The sequence below is a fragment of the Danio aesculapii genome, chromosome 6, assembly GCF_903798145.1.
Source record: "Danio aesculapii chromosome 6, fDanAes4.1, whole genome shotgun sequence".
NCBI classification, from domain to species: domain Eukaryota; kingdom Metazoa; phylum Chordata; class Actinopteri; order Cypriniformes; family Danionidae; genus Danio; species Danio aesculapii.
Genome location: NC_079440.1, coordinates 24,454,134 through 24,472,765, shown reverse-complemented (window position 1 = coordinate 24,472,765; position 18,632 = coordinate 24,454,134). Strand labels below are relative to the sequence as shown.

Below are 18,632 nucleotides of genomic sequence, written 5' to 3'. Positions count from 1 at the left end.
TAGACCACAAATTGAGTTATTTCCTGTGGAGACAGGATGTATTCGAATGTCGGCTATATGTAATTTCATGTAGACGACTATGGCTAAAATATATTTGAGCAGTGAACGTGCTGAGGTCATCCCTGGGTGTCTATTAGCAAGTCAGTGATCTTGTTCATTTTTAGTTTTGTACTGTATGTAGTGTAGGCCTGTTAAAATCATATACATGTTTTTGGCAAGGCCTTTGACAAGTTAAGATGAAGGGTGAAGATTGTACCCTTATAGAAATCTGACATGGCAAAACAACTAGAAAAGTGTTTCGTTTTTGCTAACTTGCTTACTTATATTATCTCAAATGTTTTGAAAAATGTGGACATTTTTAAAATGAGTTTAACTTCAGAAGTTTTAACTTGTGCCATAGACTGCCTACTGTGCCGCCATGCTAATGACATCATAACTTCCTTGATTTCTGGTTTGGTTTTATAGAAAACAGGGAAACAAAAAATACACCTTAAAGGTCAACACAGGCTCATTCTGAAAACGTAGTCCCGCGGACGTTTCTGGAGACCGCAAATTATGTAGCCAGGGGTACGTATGGCTGCATTCAATTTTTTAAAATGAACACTACGGGGCAGTGTGAGGCCATTCCTTTTCACGCTTTCACGCTGACCGCTTACTCTGTGTGGAGGGCTTTCCTGCTGCAACCAGTTTGTTCAGTTAGCTCGATGTGTATGAAAAAACGTACACAGCGGCCTCTCATGGATTCGCGTAAACCAAAAGTGCAAAAATATGTACCTCCTGGGATGTATTTCATGGTCTACACAAATGTCCACGGGACTACGTTTTCAGAATGAGCCTGGGTCGTTAAAGGTGCAGTATGTAAGTTTGAGACCCAGTGGTTGAACTAGGTATTGTACTTCTGTATCAAAACAAATGCAAGTGCAGGTTGCCAGATTGAGGACAGTAGCGAGTGATTTTTTTTTTGTGTTCTAAATAAAAGCAATGACACCTGATAGAAGGAGTATTTTCCATGTTAAATTTAGTTTTTGTCCTGACCAACACCTCGAATTGATGTATTAGAAGCGGCTTCTATTTCTCACAGGTGTACAACAGAAAAATCACCTCAAGTACACCTCATGTGCTTTATTTAGAGTTAAATGCTAACAATGTGAGTTTAAATGCCATTTTACATGACATTTGATGCCATATAGTGAAAGTAGCAGATAGTTCACCTCAAATCTTGAAAATAAAAATAAATTATTTGAAATTGAACTTTAGAACTAAACACATATCAGTGATTTAGCATATACATTTAATAACGTTAAAGGGGTTAATATGTATTAAATAGATTAGAAACCTTACCATTTCATAAGTGAGTGCATATTCTGTGCTTCTGAATGGCTGTATTTAAATTTCTGTTGTGTTTCATCTGGTGCAAACAGCCAAATTGCTTATCACTGCGTATCTCGTCACGAAGCACGTTGTTAGGACACAGGGTTACAATGTAACCTGCTCACCTAATGTTTACGCTCGTAATATTCATATTATTTACTACTTAATAACCTCATGTGGAACTGAATCTGCGTCTCATTTCGGAATCTGCTTCTGTCCACCGGAGGTCGCATTTTGGACATGGATGCATGCTTTCAGAGCCTTTCTGATTGAATGAATGAAATAAGTGGTTTTCCACCAAGGTAACCCTGGGTGCTGAAAATTAGTTGGCTAAACTGGCATTGGGCAGGTTAAAATGACCAAAACAAAGACAGCCTTCCGGCATGGAAAACACATTTTCAAAGCAGAATATTTGACTTCAGCATTGTTTTTCAGATAAACAAGTATGTTTACTTGGCATGTTTCTTAAATATCTGCAAACATATTATTATGGTATTTTTATGCTTTAGAGGAGTCAAAAACTTACATACAGCACATTTAATGTTTGTTAGGTGTTTTATTAAACTGCTTAGAGCAGCATTATAACAGAACTGTTATACTTAAATTTATTTAGTATAAATAAACAGAGCTATGGTCGACTGTGGCATAATAAAAGCTCCACTGTTTTCATGCCACTTGTACTCCTCTGTCATCAAGAAGTGCTTCGGTGGTCTCGTTTCACTCAGATGACTTTCAGCCTTAAGCCTCATTCACACTACGAGCAACTCGCAGCAGCAAAGTGACAAGCAACAGAGTGTGAGTGACCTCCGGCGACTTCCGTCTACGTGAGCGACAGCTACCATTGGTGAACAGGTGGGCGTGTGGAGCGACGCGACAAAGTTGAGAATCCTTCAACTTTATGCAATTGAAGAGCAACTTTTTTGAGCAACGGTCACTAGGAGCACCAGTGGAGCTCATGCGATCCTCTCTCAACTCACATTGCGGCTGGTTTTATTCTCTGTGCTGTAGACCTACACAGACCTGCATTTGCTGCAGGCCGCCACCCAGAGCGACAGGCAGTTACAAAGTCACTGCTAGTGTGAATGAGGCATTACTCTGCTTGAAACTACCATGATAATACGTTTTAAATACTTTTGCTCATCCATGAACATGATTTCTGCAGGAGTCAGGACTGGCAACAATTACATAATACTAATAACTTAACTTGACTTGACCCACCCTGCTTTCTACATATTAGCATTGGCCATTAAACTATCACTGACTATTTAATTTTGAATGATATCAGTGATGTAATACTGGTGTCTTGTGTGAGCACATGATGTGATCTGTTGGCCCAGTTATGGCAAATGGGAATTTTACTCCTTAAGCCTCGCTCTTTCTCTTCTGGAACATCTCAATAATAATTCAGAACTCTGAAAAACAGACTTTATCCCATTGTTGAGCTGTCAGCACATACCTTCATCCCTCACTTTACATCTTCCTTTTGCTCTTGGCTTTGATTTTATTAGCACACGTCTAATGATGACATCATCTAAATACACACACACGCACACACACACGCACACACACACACACACACAGCCCTCACACTTAGCATGAAATCAGCCAGGGCAATGAGCTCATACTGTTTTATTTTATAATTTTTTTTTATTATTTTACTAGCAGAACCTCCCTTCAAGTCCTCCTGACACACAGACAGAATTCATCCTTTTTAAAGCACAGCTTTCTCAGTTTTCCAAACACCACACACCCTGTTCCATACCGGAACTATTTCCGGCTCGGTGCTCCAACTGAACTCAATTCCATCACATTGCTGCAGCAGATGGCTCAAGTGCGTGTGGAATCAGAGCCAAGTCTTGTGCGATTTTGTTTAAACTTTCAAACATGATTGAAGTGGGAGCACAGGATTTACGTATGCTCATGTTTAGGCACAAATTAGGAGAACTTGTACAAACCAATTATTTTAAGGGCAATGGCATGATGCTTATGTTTATCTAGGTATGTTAATTTATACATGCAGTTATGGAATACATTTGAGTTAAGGGTTTGAGTGAAATATAAAGGTTTGTATAAAGCAACCCAGGCTCATTAAGGATACGTACCCAGGTCTACATTTAATCTGGAAGTATGTTTGCTCACAGTTTTTGTTTTTGTAAACCCATCAGAGGCCAGTGTGTATGTTTTTGATGATCACAAGTTCCTCGCATGCGTCATCTTCTTGCATAAATCCACCAGAGTGCGCAATATACACTTCAACCGACGAGGCCAGCTTGCTGTTGACTGACTGACTCAGACTGACCAACTCACCCCCATCCAAAAACCCAACCGATAGTGTTTTCAAAAGCAATCTAGAAAAAGAAAAGCAGTCACAGCCATGTGATTTCACCACATTTTCAACCTGTTGTTTATTCATTTATATTTTTGCTTTTGTTTTACCTGGTTTTTGGAACTGTCCTTTACCGGACTGTGACCCCAACGTCTCGATGATCTCAGCCCTATTTGTCAAAGCTGGTAGTGCTAAAATGAACAGAAGCTGTTGGCAGCATCATACTCCCCATAGCGTTCAGGGTATGTATCCACATTGAGCCTGCGTTTCTATAAAGACCATTCTGTAAAGGTCTGAGCACTTCTTCCAAATATCAAATAAAAATATGGTCATTTAGAGCATTTTTTTCTGAATATTGTCATTTGTTGTCACAAAAAAATCTGGATTATTCCATAAAATATTGACTTCTTAACTGTTCTGAAGTTTGTTGTCTGAAATGAATGAAAACGTCTAAAACTTTGGCACTTTCTGTTATGAAAAACTCTAAAAATGCTCTAAATTAAATGAAAACAAAGATTATGTTATACACAAGCACATCGCTTGTGAGACTGTGAATTCTGAGGTCCCTACAAAGCTTTAGATATATAGTAAATAAAAACATACAAGTGTAAAAAATATATATATAAAAAAAGGAAGTTTACACATATTTGTTACATGGTTATACAACATTACCTAAATTCTGTTATTTGTCAATGACCATGTAACCATAGTTCTGCTTCTCAGTGCCTTTGAAAACTAGCTCTATATTTTTTGAGTTAAAAAATGGCTTTATAATATTGGTTGTCTGTGGATAAACCCTGCCAACCCTTGTTTCCTGGTTCCAGCACTTGGAGGTCCAAAGAGGCAGATAGGAGTCCTGTAGTCTGAGCAGAAAGCTGGTGTTGGCTTCTTTGTATACACCACCCGGCCCTAAAAACAAAAGCCCTGAAATCCAAACATCTCATTGTAAAACACAATCACTGTGACGCCATTCCGAATCAACCGCCAGTCGTGAAAGAGTCTGAAGGCGGACATGGGTAGATACTTGTATATCAAAACCATCTCAAAACAAATATTGTTCTTGTCAAGAGAAGTCTGAAGAAATCCAGAATGGCCAGCATATGTTGCACATTCATTGCGTTTTACCAGCATATGTTGTATTGCTATTTTCATAGCTGTTTTGACCAATGAACTACACTGGAAAAAATTTATACAAATTGGTTGTAAGTTTTAGCTTAGTCACTTAAAAACAAGGCTATTTTAGTTTTGCATTATTAATATTGAGTTGAATTTTAACTCTATATCTGCTTCAGAGTATGCCTACTTCCATACTACAGTATATAGTATAGGCAAAAATATATATGTGAGCCAAGGGGTATGTCAGAATTTCTAGTATTCATAAAACAAATGGTGATGCTTGCGATCAGTGTGTGAATTATTCAATGGTTATAGATTACTATTCAATACAGTGCTATAAAACAGTTGTCCTCTACCAGTGGGCTGCAGACCGTTAGCGGTCTGTGGATCAATTAGTACTGGACTGTACAAGAAATCATTAATTATTTCTATTGTGTTTATTATCTGAGTCTGAACGATCTTTTATTTCGAAAAGTCTTTCATTTTGAAAAATGACTGTATTCTCTCGGTTACATCTCGGTCGCTTGAGCGCCCAAATTAAATCACAAGCTGCAAAATGAGTAAGAAACAGATGTCTTTGGAAAGTTTCTTTGCCAAGGGGAAAAGGCCCAGTGAAGGACCCACGAACTGCCAAGGAATGAATCCGCAACCCATTTGTCAACAAATCAGGTGAATCCACCATGACTTTTAAATAACTGTGGTTCAGTGAATCAGATTTAAATATTTTTTTCATTATATCTTATTTATTAAATGCACATTATAGATTTTTTCCATTAGAGGGCATGTATTTATATTATATCTATCATACACCAGGCGCAATAAGGCACAAAACGTGTATGACATGATTTGTTGCTATTTGTAAAGGAGTAAAGTAAAGAGTTAAAAGTAAAGAGAAAGTAAAGAGGCCGAATGGAAGAGGCTCATTGTGTAAATGGTCTTTATCAACTGACTCTTAAAGAAAATAAGAGACGAGACTCTGATTGGTGTAATGCATGTTAAGCTTAAAACACACTTATAACTCATTAAGAGAATAAGCACAACCCTGTTAGACCATGTGCCGGGGTGCAGTCCATATTTTCCCATCCTTAAAATAGCAAACGTGGATTCGGACATGCCCTTAATGCTTTTACGCCATTCGCTTTAGACTTTGCACCAGTTTCCTCCTCCATTTCACAAAAGTGATTAAAATGGTTAAACTGCTTGTACTGTTTATATTCATATATCGCGTCTAAAGCCATGTTGAAAGTGCGCCACGTGCCGCTTTGTTTACGGATTTAAATGTGTTTGTGAGCTCACGATCCACTGCCATTTGTCATTGCTATGGCCACCGTCGGCTGTTCATACACACGTGCAGCGGTCAAGTTTCAAAATAACACTGTTCTGAACTGGGTACTGTGTACTCTGGCTAATGTACTATATAGCACGTTTGCTGCGATCGGATCCTATAGCAAAGTTGGCGACCCAGGGGTTTCACATACTGTATCAAAATGCTGAGAACCAGAGGCTGGTAAAATTATGAGAGTTTTCCAGGAGAGATAAGAAAACGGAAGAGTGGCGGGAGATAGGTCTTAAATACAGGAGACTCCCAGTAAAAATGGGAGTGTTGGCAGGTATTCATAAGCTGTGGTGGGCATTTCTTTCTGTCTCGCACTGAATGCAGACAACCAATCACAACAGACTGGGTCATCGGACCAATCAGCGCAGATTAGTATCGCGCTAAGGAGGGGTTTGGGAAGAAATTAATTGCTGAACGAATCATATGGGAGTCATTAGGTAAAAATAAATGCATATTATAAGACAATGAAAGTGTTTTTGACCTTGCACAGTTATCAGACTTGTTGGAGACCCCAAAACCAAAATATGACCATTTTAAATGTGTAATAGCATCTTTAAAGCATCTTTAATGTTTCCTTGTTTTCCATAAGATGTCATTAGCATGTCATTAGCCATTAAAAAGAACCTTTAACAGGCACTCTAAGAAAAAGGTTTTGTCCACTTTCTCTGGCTAAATTGCCTTCCTGACACCACTCTAAGCAAATTCAAATGTATTTTTTTTATTTTATGATAACCTATGCACAAAAGATTAGCCAGATGGTTACAATGCCTGCTAAAGGCTAAGAACATACAGTATGAATGACTAGTGCAACACTTAGCCTGGTAAACAATAGTGTTATTATGATCCAAAATCCAGCACTAATCAGTGTGGAAATTCTTTCTGGTCTAAGCTGTGATCTTCAGAAGGGTCTTATTAAGTTTGGAACTGTGTTCGATCTGGCAAAACTTTGTAAAATAACTGATGGCGCAACATTTGAAAAAGTTTGGCTGTTGTAAAATTGTTGCTCTTTTTATATTTGCCAGGTGGCTGTTTTCCTGATTTTTATTGCCTTGGGAGCTTAGCAAAAAAACAGTCTCGGTCTCCCTCTGATTTTTAATTGAAACCATTGCGGGACCAATATTGGTTTGTGCAATGGAGGTTGATCTGCAGGAACGCTCTTCTGTGGCGCTTGAAGACAGATGGTGTTGTTTGTTCCACGCCAGTCTCTCTCTCGCTCTCTCCGGTTCACAGGAACACGACCGTGGAACTTTGCCAGGAACTTGATTAGCTTTCTGGAGTGAGCGGAACAAATCACCCGCAAATTTATTTACAGCCTTCATCTCTTCAGCACGTTGCGGCACGCTTTTTCCCCCCTCTCCACCTCGCAGCTCACGTCGCATCGCTTTCCACCACTCTCGCGTCTGTTTTAAACACTTCATCATCTCCTACAGACAGTTCTGCTTTCTCAAGGAGAGGGCGTTACATAGTGAGCATTTTGGAGATTAGTGTGTGCTCATAATTGATATAAACCATTTGGCATGCCATCTCTTCTTATTCTCAACATATGGTTGTAATATGTAGATGCTGATAGGCAGAAGGCGTAGGAAATCCAGTGAAATATTCATGTAGGGTTCTAGGTGGAGGACAGATGTTAATCTGAGGCATTAGGAGGACACAGGTGTGATGGAAACAGCGCAAATGGTACCTTCATTGACCTGAGGTGTAAATGTAGGTACAATTACAAAACCAGTGCAGCAGTGAGGTGTAAAATTTCATAACACAATTTTTCAGCCCCTTGGATCAACAAATGCCAGATGTCAGACTCTCTCGGTAGAAGCTGATAAAACATTTGGGTTTGGCTGGATGATGTGATATTTAGTCAGGCTGTGTAAGAGTCAGCAGCTCCGTAGGACATTTCTGAATCCGTCAGGTTACCTCACAGGGTCTTTGGGAGTTCCTGTGCGCCTGAACATAGACTCAGATGGAGTCAGACTCCAGAGAGCGGAGCAAGAACATTAGCTCATATCTCTGAGCAAACCCAGGACTAAGCTCCAGTCTGGACCTGTTTACTGACAGATAAGGCATAAACAGGAAGATTTATGCAGGGCTAAGTCGGGTGAAATGTTCCAGACGGGTCTTGTGAGTGTGAGATGAGCAGGAGTAAGAAGTAATGACACTCAAGACACTGAGGGAAACGTCATTCTTCTCTATTTAGACACTTTGCAGTGGATAGAAAATGTATTTATGATTCTTTTCTTTTTTGTTCTTGGCCTTTTCACATCTTTATTGGACAGATACAGTGGAAAGCTGAGCAGTATCATTCAACATGTTGTATTCACTAATAATTGCATACAAATGTTCATACTTGCGTGTACGGAAAAGGTTCTCACGGTAACATTTCTTCAAGAACAGGTGTGTGCATGTATAAAGTGCTTTTTTTTGTCATATTTGAAGAACTGAATGAGGAACTGGGTTAATACAATTTGCAAATTCGATAATAGACAACCAAACATCTCAATTTAAGGACATTCAATCTGCTTTTTAAAGATATGAAAAAAATGTATAGATGCAACCCAGGCTCATTCTGATAATGTACCCCTATATACATTTCTGGAGAGCACCAAATACGTCCCAGGCTGCTGTGTTTGCTTTTTTTAGATCTCAAATTTCTAAAAATCCACCAGGCTGATGTCGACTGACTAACTGACTGACTGATCGATCGACTGATCCACCCCCCTTCCCCAAACCCAACCATTAGCTTTAAAAAGCAATCCAGAAAAGAAAGGCCCTCGCCTGATTTTTACCACCTTTTCAGATTTTAACATACCCAACTCCACTCTGTGTCTCATGTCCAGCAACGGTGAGCTAACTGGACAAACTGGTAACAACAGGAAAGCTGTCCATACAGAGGTAAGCGGTCAGCTGGTAACCATGAAGGGAACATCGTCATACCGCTCTGTAGCGTTCGTTTTAAAAACAAAATGCAGCCATACTTCTGGCTACATAATTCGCGATCTCCAGAAATGTATCTAGGGCTATGTTTTCAGAATGAGCTTTTGTTGGATTTATAATTAAACACAAAAATTACGATTTATTGACGTTTTTCATAGAATGCATAATTACCCATTATGCTTTGTGTGTATGCGTAAGGAGGATGCTCCGAATTTCTGGTTAGAAGCTTGATGTATAAAAAGAGTCACTTTTGGACAGCTTTGAATTATTTTTTTAAATCAATTTACTTGCTTTTAACATATTTTAACTAATACTGCTGTTCATCATAAGCTATTTTCCATCCATAAATGCGAATTAACTTTATACACATAACTGGAATATTGCATAAACGACGTGTGAATAAAGCAGCGTTTCCATCCAACGAGTCAAAGAGAACAAAATCGTCACTTCCTGATAAACTGGCGCTAAATATTAAAAGTAAAAACATAACTTGCTGCGGTAGGAGAAGCTGCATCAATCTTTTCTTTATTTAATGAATGACTTGCACCTCAGAGGACAATGCTGAATGCATGGTGGCATTTTAAGGTGTGAGACGCGGAACACGGCACACTCTTGATATAATATAATAACACTAATACTGAAATGGTTAAGGCATTTTAGAATGACCAAAACAACATTTCACATGTTTTACAATGTGCTCAGACTGCTGGTTTGTCCATTCACACACATTTTTATCATCACATGATCTCTTATAACAAAATCACATGACTTTTTTTAATGCACATACTGGAATTTGAACTTTCAGTGTTTCCATAATAGTTCATGAGTAGTTTTTCTTGCCGAATAAAAAGTTTATCCTACACATTTATGTGCATATGTTTTTTATGCACATTTTCAAAATGTATTCGCATCTTGGCGTTTCCATCAACCTTTTTTTGTGTGCATTTCCAAAATGTGCATAAAAATAGATGGAAAGAAACAGCTGCTGCATTGATTGTATTATGGGACAAAACAAGCACTGTGAGCTGTCTTTTACCCTCATTGTCACATGGCATCTTGTCCCATTTACGTGTAGCATCATCACCACTAAAGCTAAATATAAACCCAACGCAGACAAATATTTCACCTAAATATTTGACACACACAAACCATCGAAATTTACTAACACATTAATTATATAAGTGGCACAAAGTGAAAATAAAGGAGTAAAGTGGCATTTGGAAATGACAGACTGCACAAAATAAACAACTATCTAATTGAAACATAAACTGCTCCGGATGAATGGAATCAATTAAAAAATCAGCCAGCATAGTATCAGTAATGCACTTTATTGCTAATTTTTGAAAATTGCATGGCTTACATAATTAGTAGCATGCCAGTAATCTTCATGAAGCAGTGATGTATTGCTTGTGATATGTGTGTGTGCACTTAAAGAGCCCGCTGAACACAGTATAACAGGTCGGGAACATTGACACTGTATTTCAACATCTTATCTGATGGCAGACACTGAATTAGGAGGATGCTTTTCTCTTGCACTTGAACCGCATCTGACAAGAGCATAACATCTTTTACACACATCTTTTAAAATCAAAGTTGTGCCTCACAAATCACTCCATAACCAACTCAAAACAGTATTGCCACCCACTTTTAGAACCACCAGTTGAGAAACACTACTCTAGCATATATGACAGATCTAAATGGAAGTTTGAAGCATCCTACCGGAGAGCGTTCATCGCTTTGGAGCCCTCCATGTAGTCTTATAGCCTCCAATGGTCTATAAGAAAAAGGTCTATACATTATATGACATTTAAATAAATAAACTTTCCATTGATGTATACTTTGTTAGGATATGACAATATTTGCAAGTAGGGATCCTCAAAATAATCGATTAATCGTTAACCGAAAGGATGTGTTTTTAACTGATTAATGGTATCAGTTAAACTATTAAAAAATTATTTTATATATTTTTTTAAGTTTGGCTGCATAAGAAGCCGATCACAGTAAATGCGCTTTTTGCTTTGAGAGGGCATCTTTTGATTGGTTTACTAATGGCAAGTATTTTGTACACTGGTTATGCGCCCTGCGCGCCTCGCGTTTTTGCTTTTGCACGCTCCGTGTTCTCAGTTTAAATAAAAGTCAACCATGAGGGGAAAAAGCACATTACGTCAGTCGCGTCTTTTTCATTCTTCAATCAAATGAAAGCAGAGGCAGATTCAGTCGTTTCCTAATGACACCGTGCATCTTTTTTCTTGTCAACAAAAAAGGCAGTGTGGTGCGCCTCGCATTTTTGGAACGGAAAAGCGATTTCAGTGTGATTGACCCCTAAATGTGCAACATATTTGTTAACTGGAGGTACGGTAACATGTGCAACCACATGTGCCTACAGACGTATTTTGCCAAAGAAGCAAGATGAAGGATATTGCTGGTCACAGTTTGACAAGTTTGACAAGTTAATGCCAAAGCAACACTGATCACCTCTCTCCTGGATCTGTGTCATAAACTTAACAAATAGACTATTGATGATTTAGTGTACAACCAACAAAAAAAATAATTTAATTACTTAATTTTAATTTGGAAATTTACAGTTATTAATAGTTCTTATAAAATATCCATTTTTAAAATAGCCTACATAGCCTAATCTACGAATCAAACAAATTCAAAGATTTTCTTGATTTTTGCATAATGATAACTCTGCACCAAACTGATGCTTTTATTTTACAGCTTATAAAGCTTGTATGCAAATTAATGCAATATCATATGTAAACAACAAATTTGTTATATGCTATAGAGGCCTATACTTTACAAAAAGTCAACATATGAGCCTTGTCACTGTCTTTCATCACTCGCAGAGCGCACACATGCCCCACGAGTGAGAAAGGTAAAATCAGATGCTCAAGACATAATCTTTAATCTTTAATGACTTATATTAAAATATTGACAAAGGTTTGTGATATAACAATTAGAGCAGATCATTAATTAAATGCATAGGCCTGTTTTCCATGGAGCGATCGATTTAAGGTAGCCTGCTATTTTTGTTTGCCGGAAGACAAAAAAAAAAAATTATAGGAAAAAAAGGCTGGTTCTTAAAAAGGATTCAGTCAGTGTTTTTGTTTTGGAATTTAAATTTGTAATTTAAGTGAAAAATATCTAGAGCAAGACTATTTATTTTATTCTTTTTATTTAGTTTCTTCTTTTTTTCTATGCTGTTGGAAAAGCTGCAGGTGCGTGAAAATGTTCTGTTGTTAATTTGTTCCCATGTTGAAATAAATCAGTATTTTAAAATGCAATATTTAATGTGTCAGACACAAAATAGACACCTCATTTTTTTTTTTATAAAAAAATTACCTTATCGGTTGCCGATTGGCAAAATTAACCAAAATGAGCATCCATATTTGTAAGAGATGCATCTATTTAAAAATCTGGAATCTGAGTAATACATACTAAAAAGTTACCTCTAAAGTTGTCCAAGATAATAATGCAATGTGTGTTTTCATATTTATAGAGGTTAAAATGTTTGTTGTTTTTTTCTTTTGAATGAAGGTTTTCGGTCTTAGGTAACTGCCTCCCACTGAGAGATTCAGCTTTTTACACACAGCACTAATTATCCTCAATAAAGGTGAGCTGCAGCTTTCAGCAGACGACTAACCTCATTTTACCAACACTCACCACATCAGTCACAATACACACCATTAAAGAGGAACCATTTAATCACTCAAACTCCAGAACTTTCATTTCCATTTATAGAAGCCTACTGTATATAACAAAAAATCCTGTCACTGACCTGCATTCTTATTTACCGTTTAACTCTAAAAAGGCCTATCATTTAAGTTTCTAAAGCATGTAAAATAAATAAAAAAAATGAACCACTGATAAAATAATCAGTGAACCTCCACAAACACTACAGTCAATGGAAATCCATCATTTGGGACTGAAATCACGCTCATGGATGTGGTGTAGTAATAAATACGTTTTTTGTTTTGTTTTTTTAATGTAAGATGAATTGATGAATTGTTAGCGGGGTGAGCTTTGATGACAGTCATATAACTTGAACTTTTGATGTTGATACTTAAAGTTATACTCATGTTGTACAATATGCCATAATCTTTTAAAAACATGTCTGTCCGTCTGTATGCTGGCATTGAGTTTGATGGGTTTGGAAGGGATGAAGAGGGTTTTGGGGTTGGGGGGAGGGAGGGGGGGTGGTCTGGCTGAACTCCAGAGTGGGTTTATTGCTTTCATATTCCCTTTTGGAATTCTTGAGGTTTGAAACTCTTCCCAAAGCCTGGAGCTAATTTAGTTGTAGGCTTTTCCTTCTAATTCCTTGAGACTAATTACAGCCCAATTCCCGCAATTAAATCGATAAACTTCTCTGTGCTCAGCTAGGCCTGCCAACAGAACAAGCTTCTCTTCTCTTCTCTTCTCTTCTCTTCTCTTCTCTTCTCTTCTCTTCTCTTCTCTTCTCTTCTCTTCTCTTCTCTTCTCTTCTCCTCTCTTCTATTCTCAATTGTTTTAATGTCAGGTTTCTATGGAAATGTTAATATGTGGTTTTCTGATTGGGCCAATCAAATATGACAGTGCATGTGATTTAAAAAGAGAAAATTGACAAGGGTATTAGCAGAACTTCACTCAGGGCTTTTTTAAACTTCAAAATTGAGGTTTTGAATTGATGTTTATCATCTTTTATTTTTTAAAACAATTTGGCATTTAAAATCCTTTAGAAGAAAAGCAGTGTTTTTCTTTTTTGTTAACCTATTTAATAAGCCCACTGGCAACTATAATTGCCAATATATACAAAATATATTGTATAATATAAACTATAAAGTTCATAGTTGCCATTTTCCTTAATTTCTACTTGTTATCCTTGTTTCATTTCTCAATGACATGCAAGCAAACAACCAAATAAAAGATTTCAAGAAAGAAAACTATTTATTGATTTACTTCCTTTCACATGAGTAACCTCTAATTCTAGGATGCAAAATGGAGGCAAACCCTCGCAAATAAAGGCAATTTTCATGTTAATAAAACATTTTTTGTTTACAAATATATATCAACATAATCATGAAGTTCTCTAGATTCATCCAAACAAAACAAATCTTTCAAGAGATCTATAGTTTTGCGTATAATTTGTCAAATGTTCAAGCAGCAACTATAGTTGCTGATGGGCAAATACCTTGTAAGTAAATAAATAATGGTAAATTAGGGAATAATGTGTTGATAAGTTAATAAATCAAAGTTACTGGCCTTGTTTAATGTTTTTTTGTTTTTTGCTTTCATAATAACTCATTTAAAAATAACCCTTTAACTAATATCTTTACTTTAAACTAGACTTTTTTTTTTTATACAAAATTTCATATACAGCAAAACCGTCAGAGTAAAATGAACTTCTCCTACTGGTCCCTCAAAGATTCAAAATAACACAGTGAATAATGAACTCCTGCTGTTAAAAAGCAGAATCACTAAAGAAAAACACAAAACTACAACCGACTTAAGACCCAACCTTAAGCCTTGCTGTCCACACAGACATAGGTAATACCTAAATGGCTGCTTTCTCTTCATGGTTTGGCTGTTCGTCCACACACAAACAAAGTATCAGGTGACTGAAACCCAAAATATTGAAATAATTATAATTATTAATTATGATAGGATGCCAGATGTGCCCCTACTATTCAATTTTTACATTGAACAGTGCTTACAACATATTTGTCCACCGGCAACTATAGTTGTTGCATATTTAAATGTAATTTCAAATTATTTCAAGATCTATTTTCAAAACTTGCAGTGTAGTAAACATTACACCACAAGACTGCCTTGTCTTGAACTGAACTTACAATGAACCCCAAATATTCCTTTCAAAGGAAAACGGTCTACTGTACGGAACCCTAAAAATAACCTTCAACCCAGACCTAAATTCTTCGACGTCCTCCATGTCTTTCTCATGCTTTTCCTTTCTCACTTTGAAATTTATCACTCCTGGCAAGGATGGGGCGTTTGCCTGTGGAGACATCCAGAGGTCGAGCAGATGTTCCTCATGGTACTGGCTCATGCGTCTCTGGTCCTTCAGCATGTCATACACCTCTCTTTTTATCTCTCTTACTTCACCTCTTCTGTCTGTCACTGCACAATAGCACACAGAACTCTGACTATGGTTCAGACTGTCTGGCATTCTGCACAGCTTCAGTGCTGTGTGCATGGGGTCCGTCAATGCTGTGGTGTGAAATAATGGTTTAATTGGGTTTGCCAGCATGGAGCTGGCTGAGCTCAGAAAGAACACCTTTGGGAGAATGAGACTGAGAATGAGAGAGAGAGAGAGAGAGAGGTGAATGGAAAAAAAACCTCATAAGGATGGAAATGAAATGAGTCTGGGCTGTCTAGACCGTGTGCTTGGCTGTGTGGAGCTGTACGGCTGGTTTTTCAACATATGTGAATGTTTATCTCTCTGAAATGGAGCATGTGGGCCCGAGGTCCATTTGGTGCCAAAAGGGAGGACTATTGGAGCAAAACCCACCCCAGTCAAGCAAGACAACATGCAGAGAAACTCACAATTCAATGCTTTATACGTTTGCAAGAGCGTACATTCATTTGTCAACAATTGAATTGAACTTAAACAGGTTTTCTTATCTTTGGTATTTTCTCTTTTTTAACCTCTATATCATGATACTTTGATCTTTAAAGTCACATTAAAGCTCGCTTAACTCTCTGTAATTGCTATAATTTTCAACTCATTCTGTAAACATAGCATTTGAAGGAAATCAAGCACATATAACACATATTTAGAGTGTCCTTGATGAAAGGGTTAGCGTGCAGAAAATGCTGACAGGGCTCATAAGAGTTGCTTTGACAGCTGTGAAGTTGTACTGTACAAACTGTGTTATTCTTCCTGTCCGCTACTACACTAACACTACTCTCGCTTTCACTCACTTTAACTGTGTTTACATGTTGAATAATGATCTGTTTACAATCAGAATGATAGCTCAGTCGCAATGAAAAGTGGTCACATAAAAATATGGGATTGAAAGATTCAGTGTCTTAAGGATCATTTGTCTAAAATGTAAATCATGTAAGCCCAAAAAATGTTTTACACTAAACCTCAAGTCTAGGTATAGCGCTTTCTTAATAAAATAGCTATTTACAGTAAAATGCTACAGTAAACAGGTTATTTGGTTAATAGTAATTTACTTTGTATGCACAGTGAAAAGCTGTAAAAGATCAAACAGGACATTTTACAGGACAAGTATAGCAATACCAGTAAATTTTTACCTTGGGGGGACTTTTTAAATATTTGCTGGTCCCCATGAGGAAAACAGCTCATAAATCATGGAGAGTAAAGTATTTTGAAATCTAAAAACAGATAAACGATAAATGTGGTAAATGAACTGCAAACTATGTACATGTAAGACTTGTTATAAGGGTTAAAAAAGTAAGAGAAACATATTTGTTGTGTTGAGGCTCCATCTTTAAATGTATGTTGACCATTAAAAAGTTTAAATAATAATAATGCAATAAAACAATTAATAAAAAAAAAACTGTGAATAAAGCTCAAACATTAAAAGATACATTTGAGTGCTGTGTGTTATACAATACTGCAGATTTGTCAAATGCTGCATTTAGTGCACAAAGTGGAAACACTGCATACTGCTTGACAAAATATTTGATCTCCTTAAAGTCTGACTTTGATGGACTGCATTGCTTCTGCACGTGTGAAAGTGTGTACATATGTTGTAAGGATAATCTCAGCCGTGTGCCGTCCATTCCAGAAAGCTCCTGCCCATCTCTTTTGATGCACAGCAGTGTGTTATATAAACAGAGGGAATCAGACACCTTATTTTGTAAGAAGACCATGTGTGAAAATATGGAGCACTCATTTGAAGAGGCTTTCAGAAAACCATCAAGATGGAGTGTTAAAGATGTGTTTTGGCAGAGATCGTGTGGAAGGTTTCGTTTTGGAAAGGCATGTTGTGATCTGCTTTTTCCTTTCCTCTCGAAATCTGTAGTTTTGCCCTTAAATTTTATTGCCTCAGACTTTCTGCCTGTAAAACGGGATGTGCATATCAGGGCTTTGAGTTTTATTGACGCGGCTTTATCAACAGAGGGACCTTTGTCTAGTGAGCTGTTAAGGGGGAAAAACACAAGTTCACATTAATGGCTTGCATTGTACATTTTGGTGGCTCTGACTTCAAAAAATTATAAAAAAAATGCGGATCTCAATTGAAATTATGAAACGATTATATAGATGTTTAGTTATTGAAAACCAGAATCGATCATTTGACACAATGTGGTACTGTAAAAAAAGAGAGAAGAAACGAACAGGCATTAACAGTTTTATTTTGTTGTTTTCATAGATTGCAGAGGGATCCGAAGTGCACTTTGAAGTTGGGAATTTCTCCGAGTCGTGTGAAGTGAAGGTGGAATCTCTTCCTCATGGCAATGAGCATCTGCTTAACTGGGCTCATCACCGCTATCGTGCAGTTACATCTTTCAGTGAGCTCAGGATGGCCCATGACATCTACATCAAGGTTGGAGAAGGTGTGTAAGCGCAATTTATTTTTGTTGGTTTGTTTTTTGTACAGTATGTATGTGTTCCTCAAAACAATTGGTATTTATTTATTTGTTTACTTTGTCTTATCCACAATTTTTTTCCTTTTTTATTTATACTACACACATGTTAACATTAAATGTTAAATGTTTTAAATTTATTCAAAATATTAAATGATTTTATTTGATACTGATTTTTAAATCTAAATGACAGTTATATATAGTAGATAATTAGAAAAATGGCTTAAAACCAGTCTTTAAGCTTTAGGTATTCTTAACATTTCTTATGTTATCCCATCAAATTTCACAATTATTTTATTTATACAGAAATTAAAACATTATGAAAACAGTTTTGTTCAAGGTAGGAAGAAAAATCGATAATATAATAACGAATTCATAAAAGCACGAAACCTGATAGTCTGCTCCCTTGAAAGAAAATGTAATCAAATTGAAATTGATAATATAATAATTTTATCATAAACAAAATATCAGCAAATTTAGTTTTTCTTCAATATGCCAATGAAGTACGAAAATACCTTTTAGCATGACTATTCCAAACACTAAATGCATAAAATATTTTATTATAATTGTATAGTATATATTTGTGCTATATAATATAAAATATAGCATAAACTTCAAAATATATTATAGTAATTGATCTAATATATAATTAGTATTTGTTGAGTGATAGATTTCCTAAAAAAAAAATATTTCGCACTGATACGTTTTAAAGGGGTGGTCCGCTATGATATCATATTTTAAACTTTAGTTGATGTGTAATGTAGCTGTGTGAACATAAACAACATCTCTGAATTCAAGACACTCAAAGTTCAATGCAAAGGGAGACATGGATTTTACAGAGTTAGCTTAGCAAAACATACAGCGAATGAATTAGGGGACTACAGAAAAATAGTGAGATCACAAAGGAGAGCTTCCAGAATCTCTCCTAGTTCAGTGCTGGATTCGGTTAAAAACTCCTCCAACCGACGAAGCTGTGGATTGTGAGCCGCAACCTAAAAG

At 36.8% G+C, this 18,632-nt stretch overlaps 1 protein-coding gene across 1 annotated transcript in view; it reads left to right on the top strand.

The window, feature by feature from the left end:
* The window catches only part of tgfbr3 (transforming growth factor, beta receptor III), a 253,478-nt gene that overhangs the window by 179,790 nt on the left and 55,056 nt on the right, over positions 1 to 18,632 (top strand). The window contains exon 5 of the mRNA XM_056459804.1: positions 17,420 to 17,603. Within this exon, the coding sequence (XP_056315779.1) occupies positions 17,420 to 17,603 (184 nt within the window). The remainder of the gene's footprint in view (positions 1 to 17,419; positions 17,604 to 18,632) is intronic.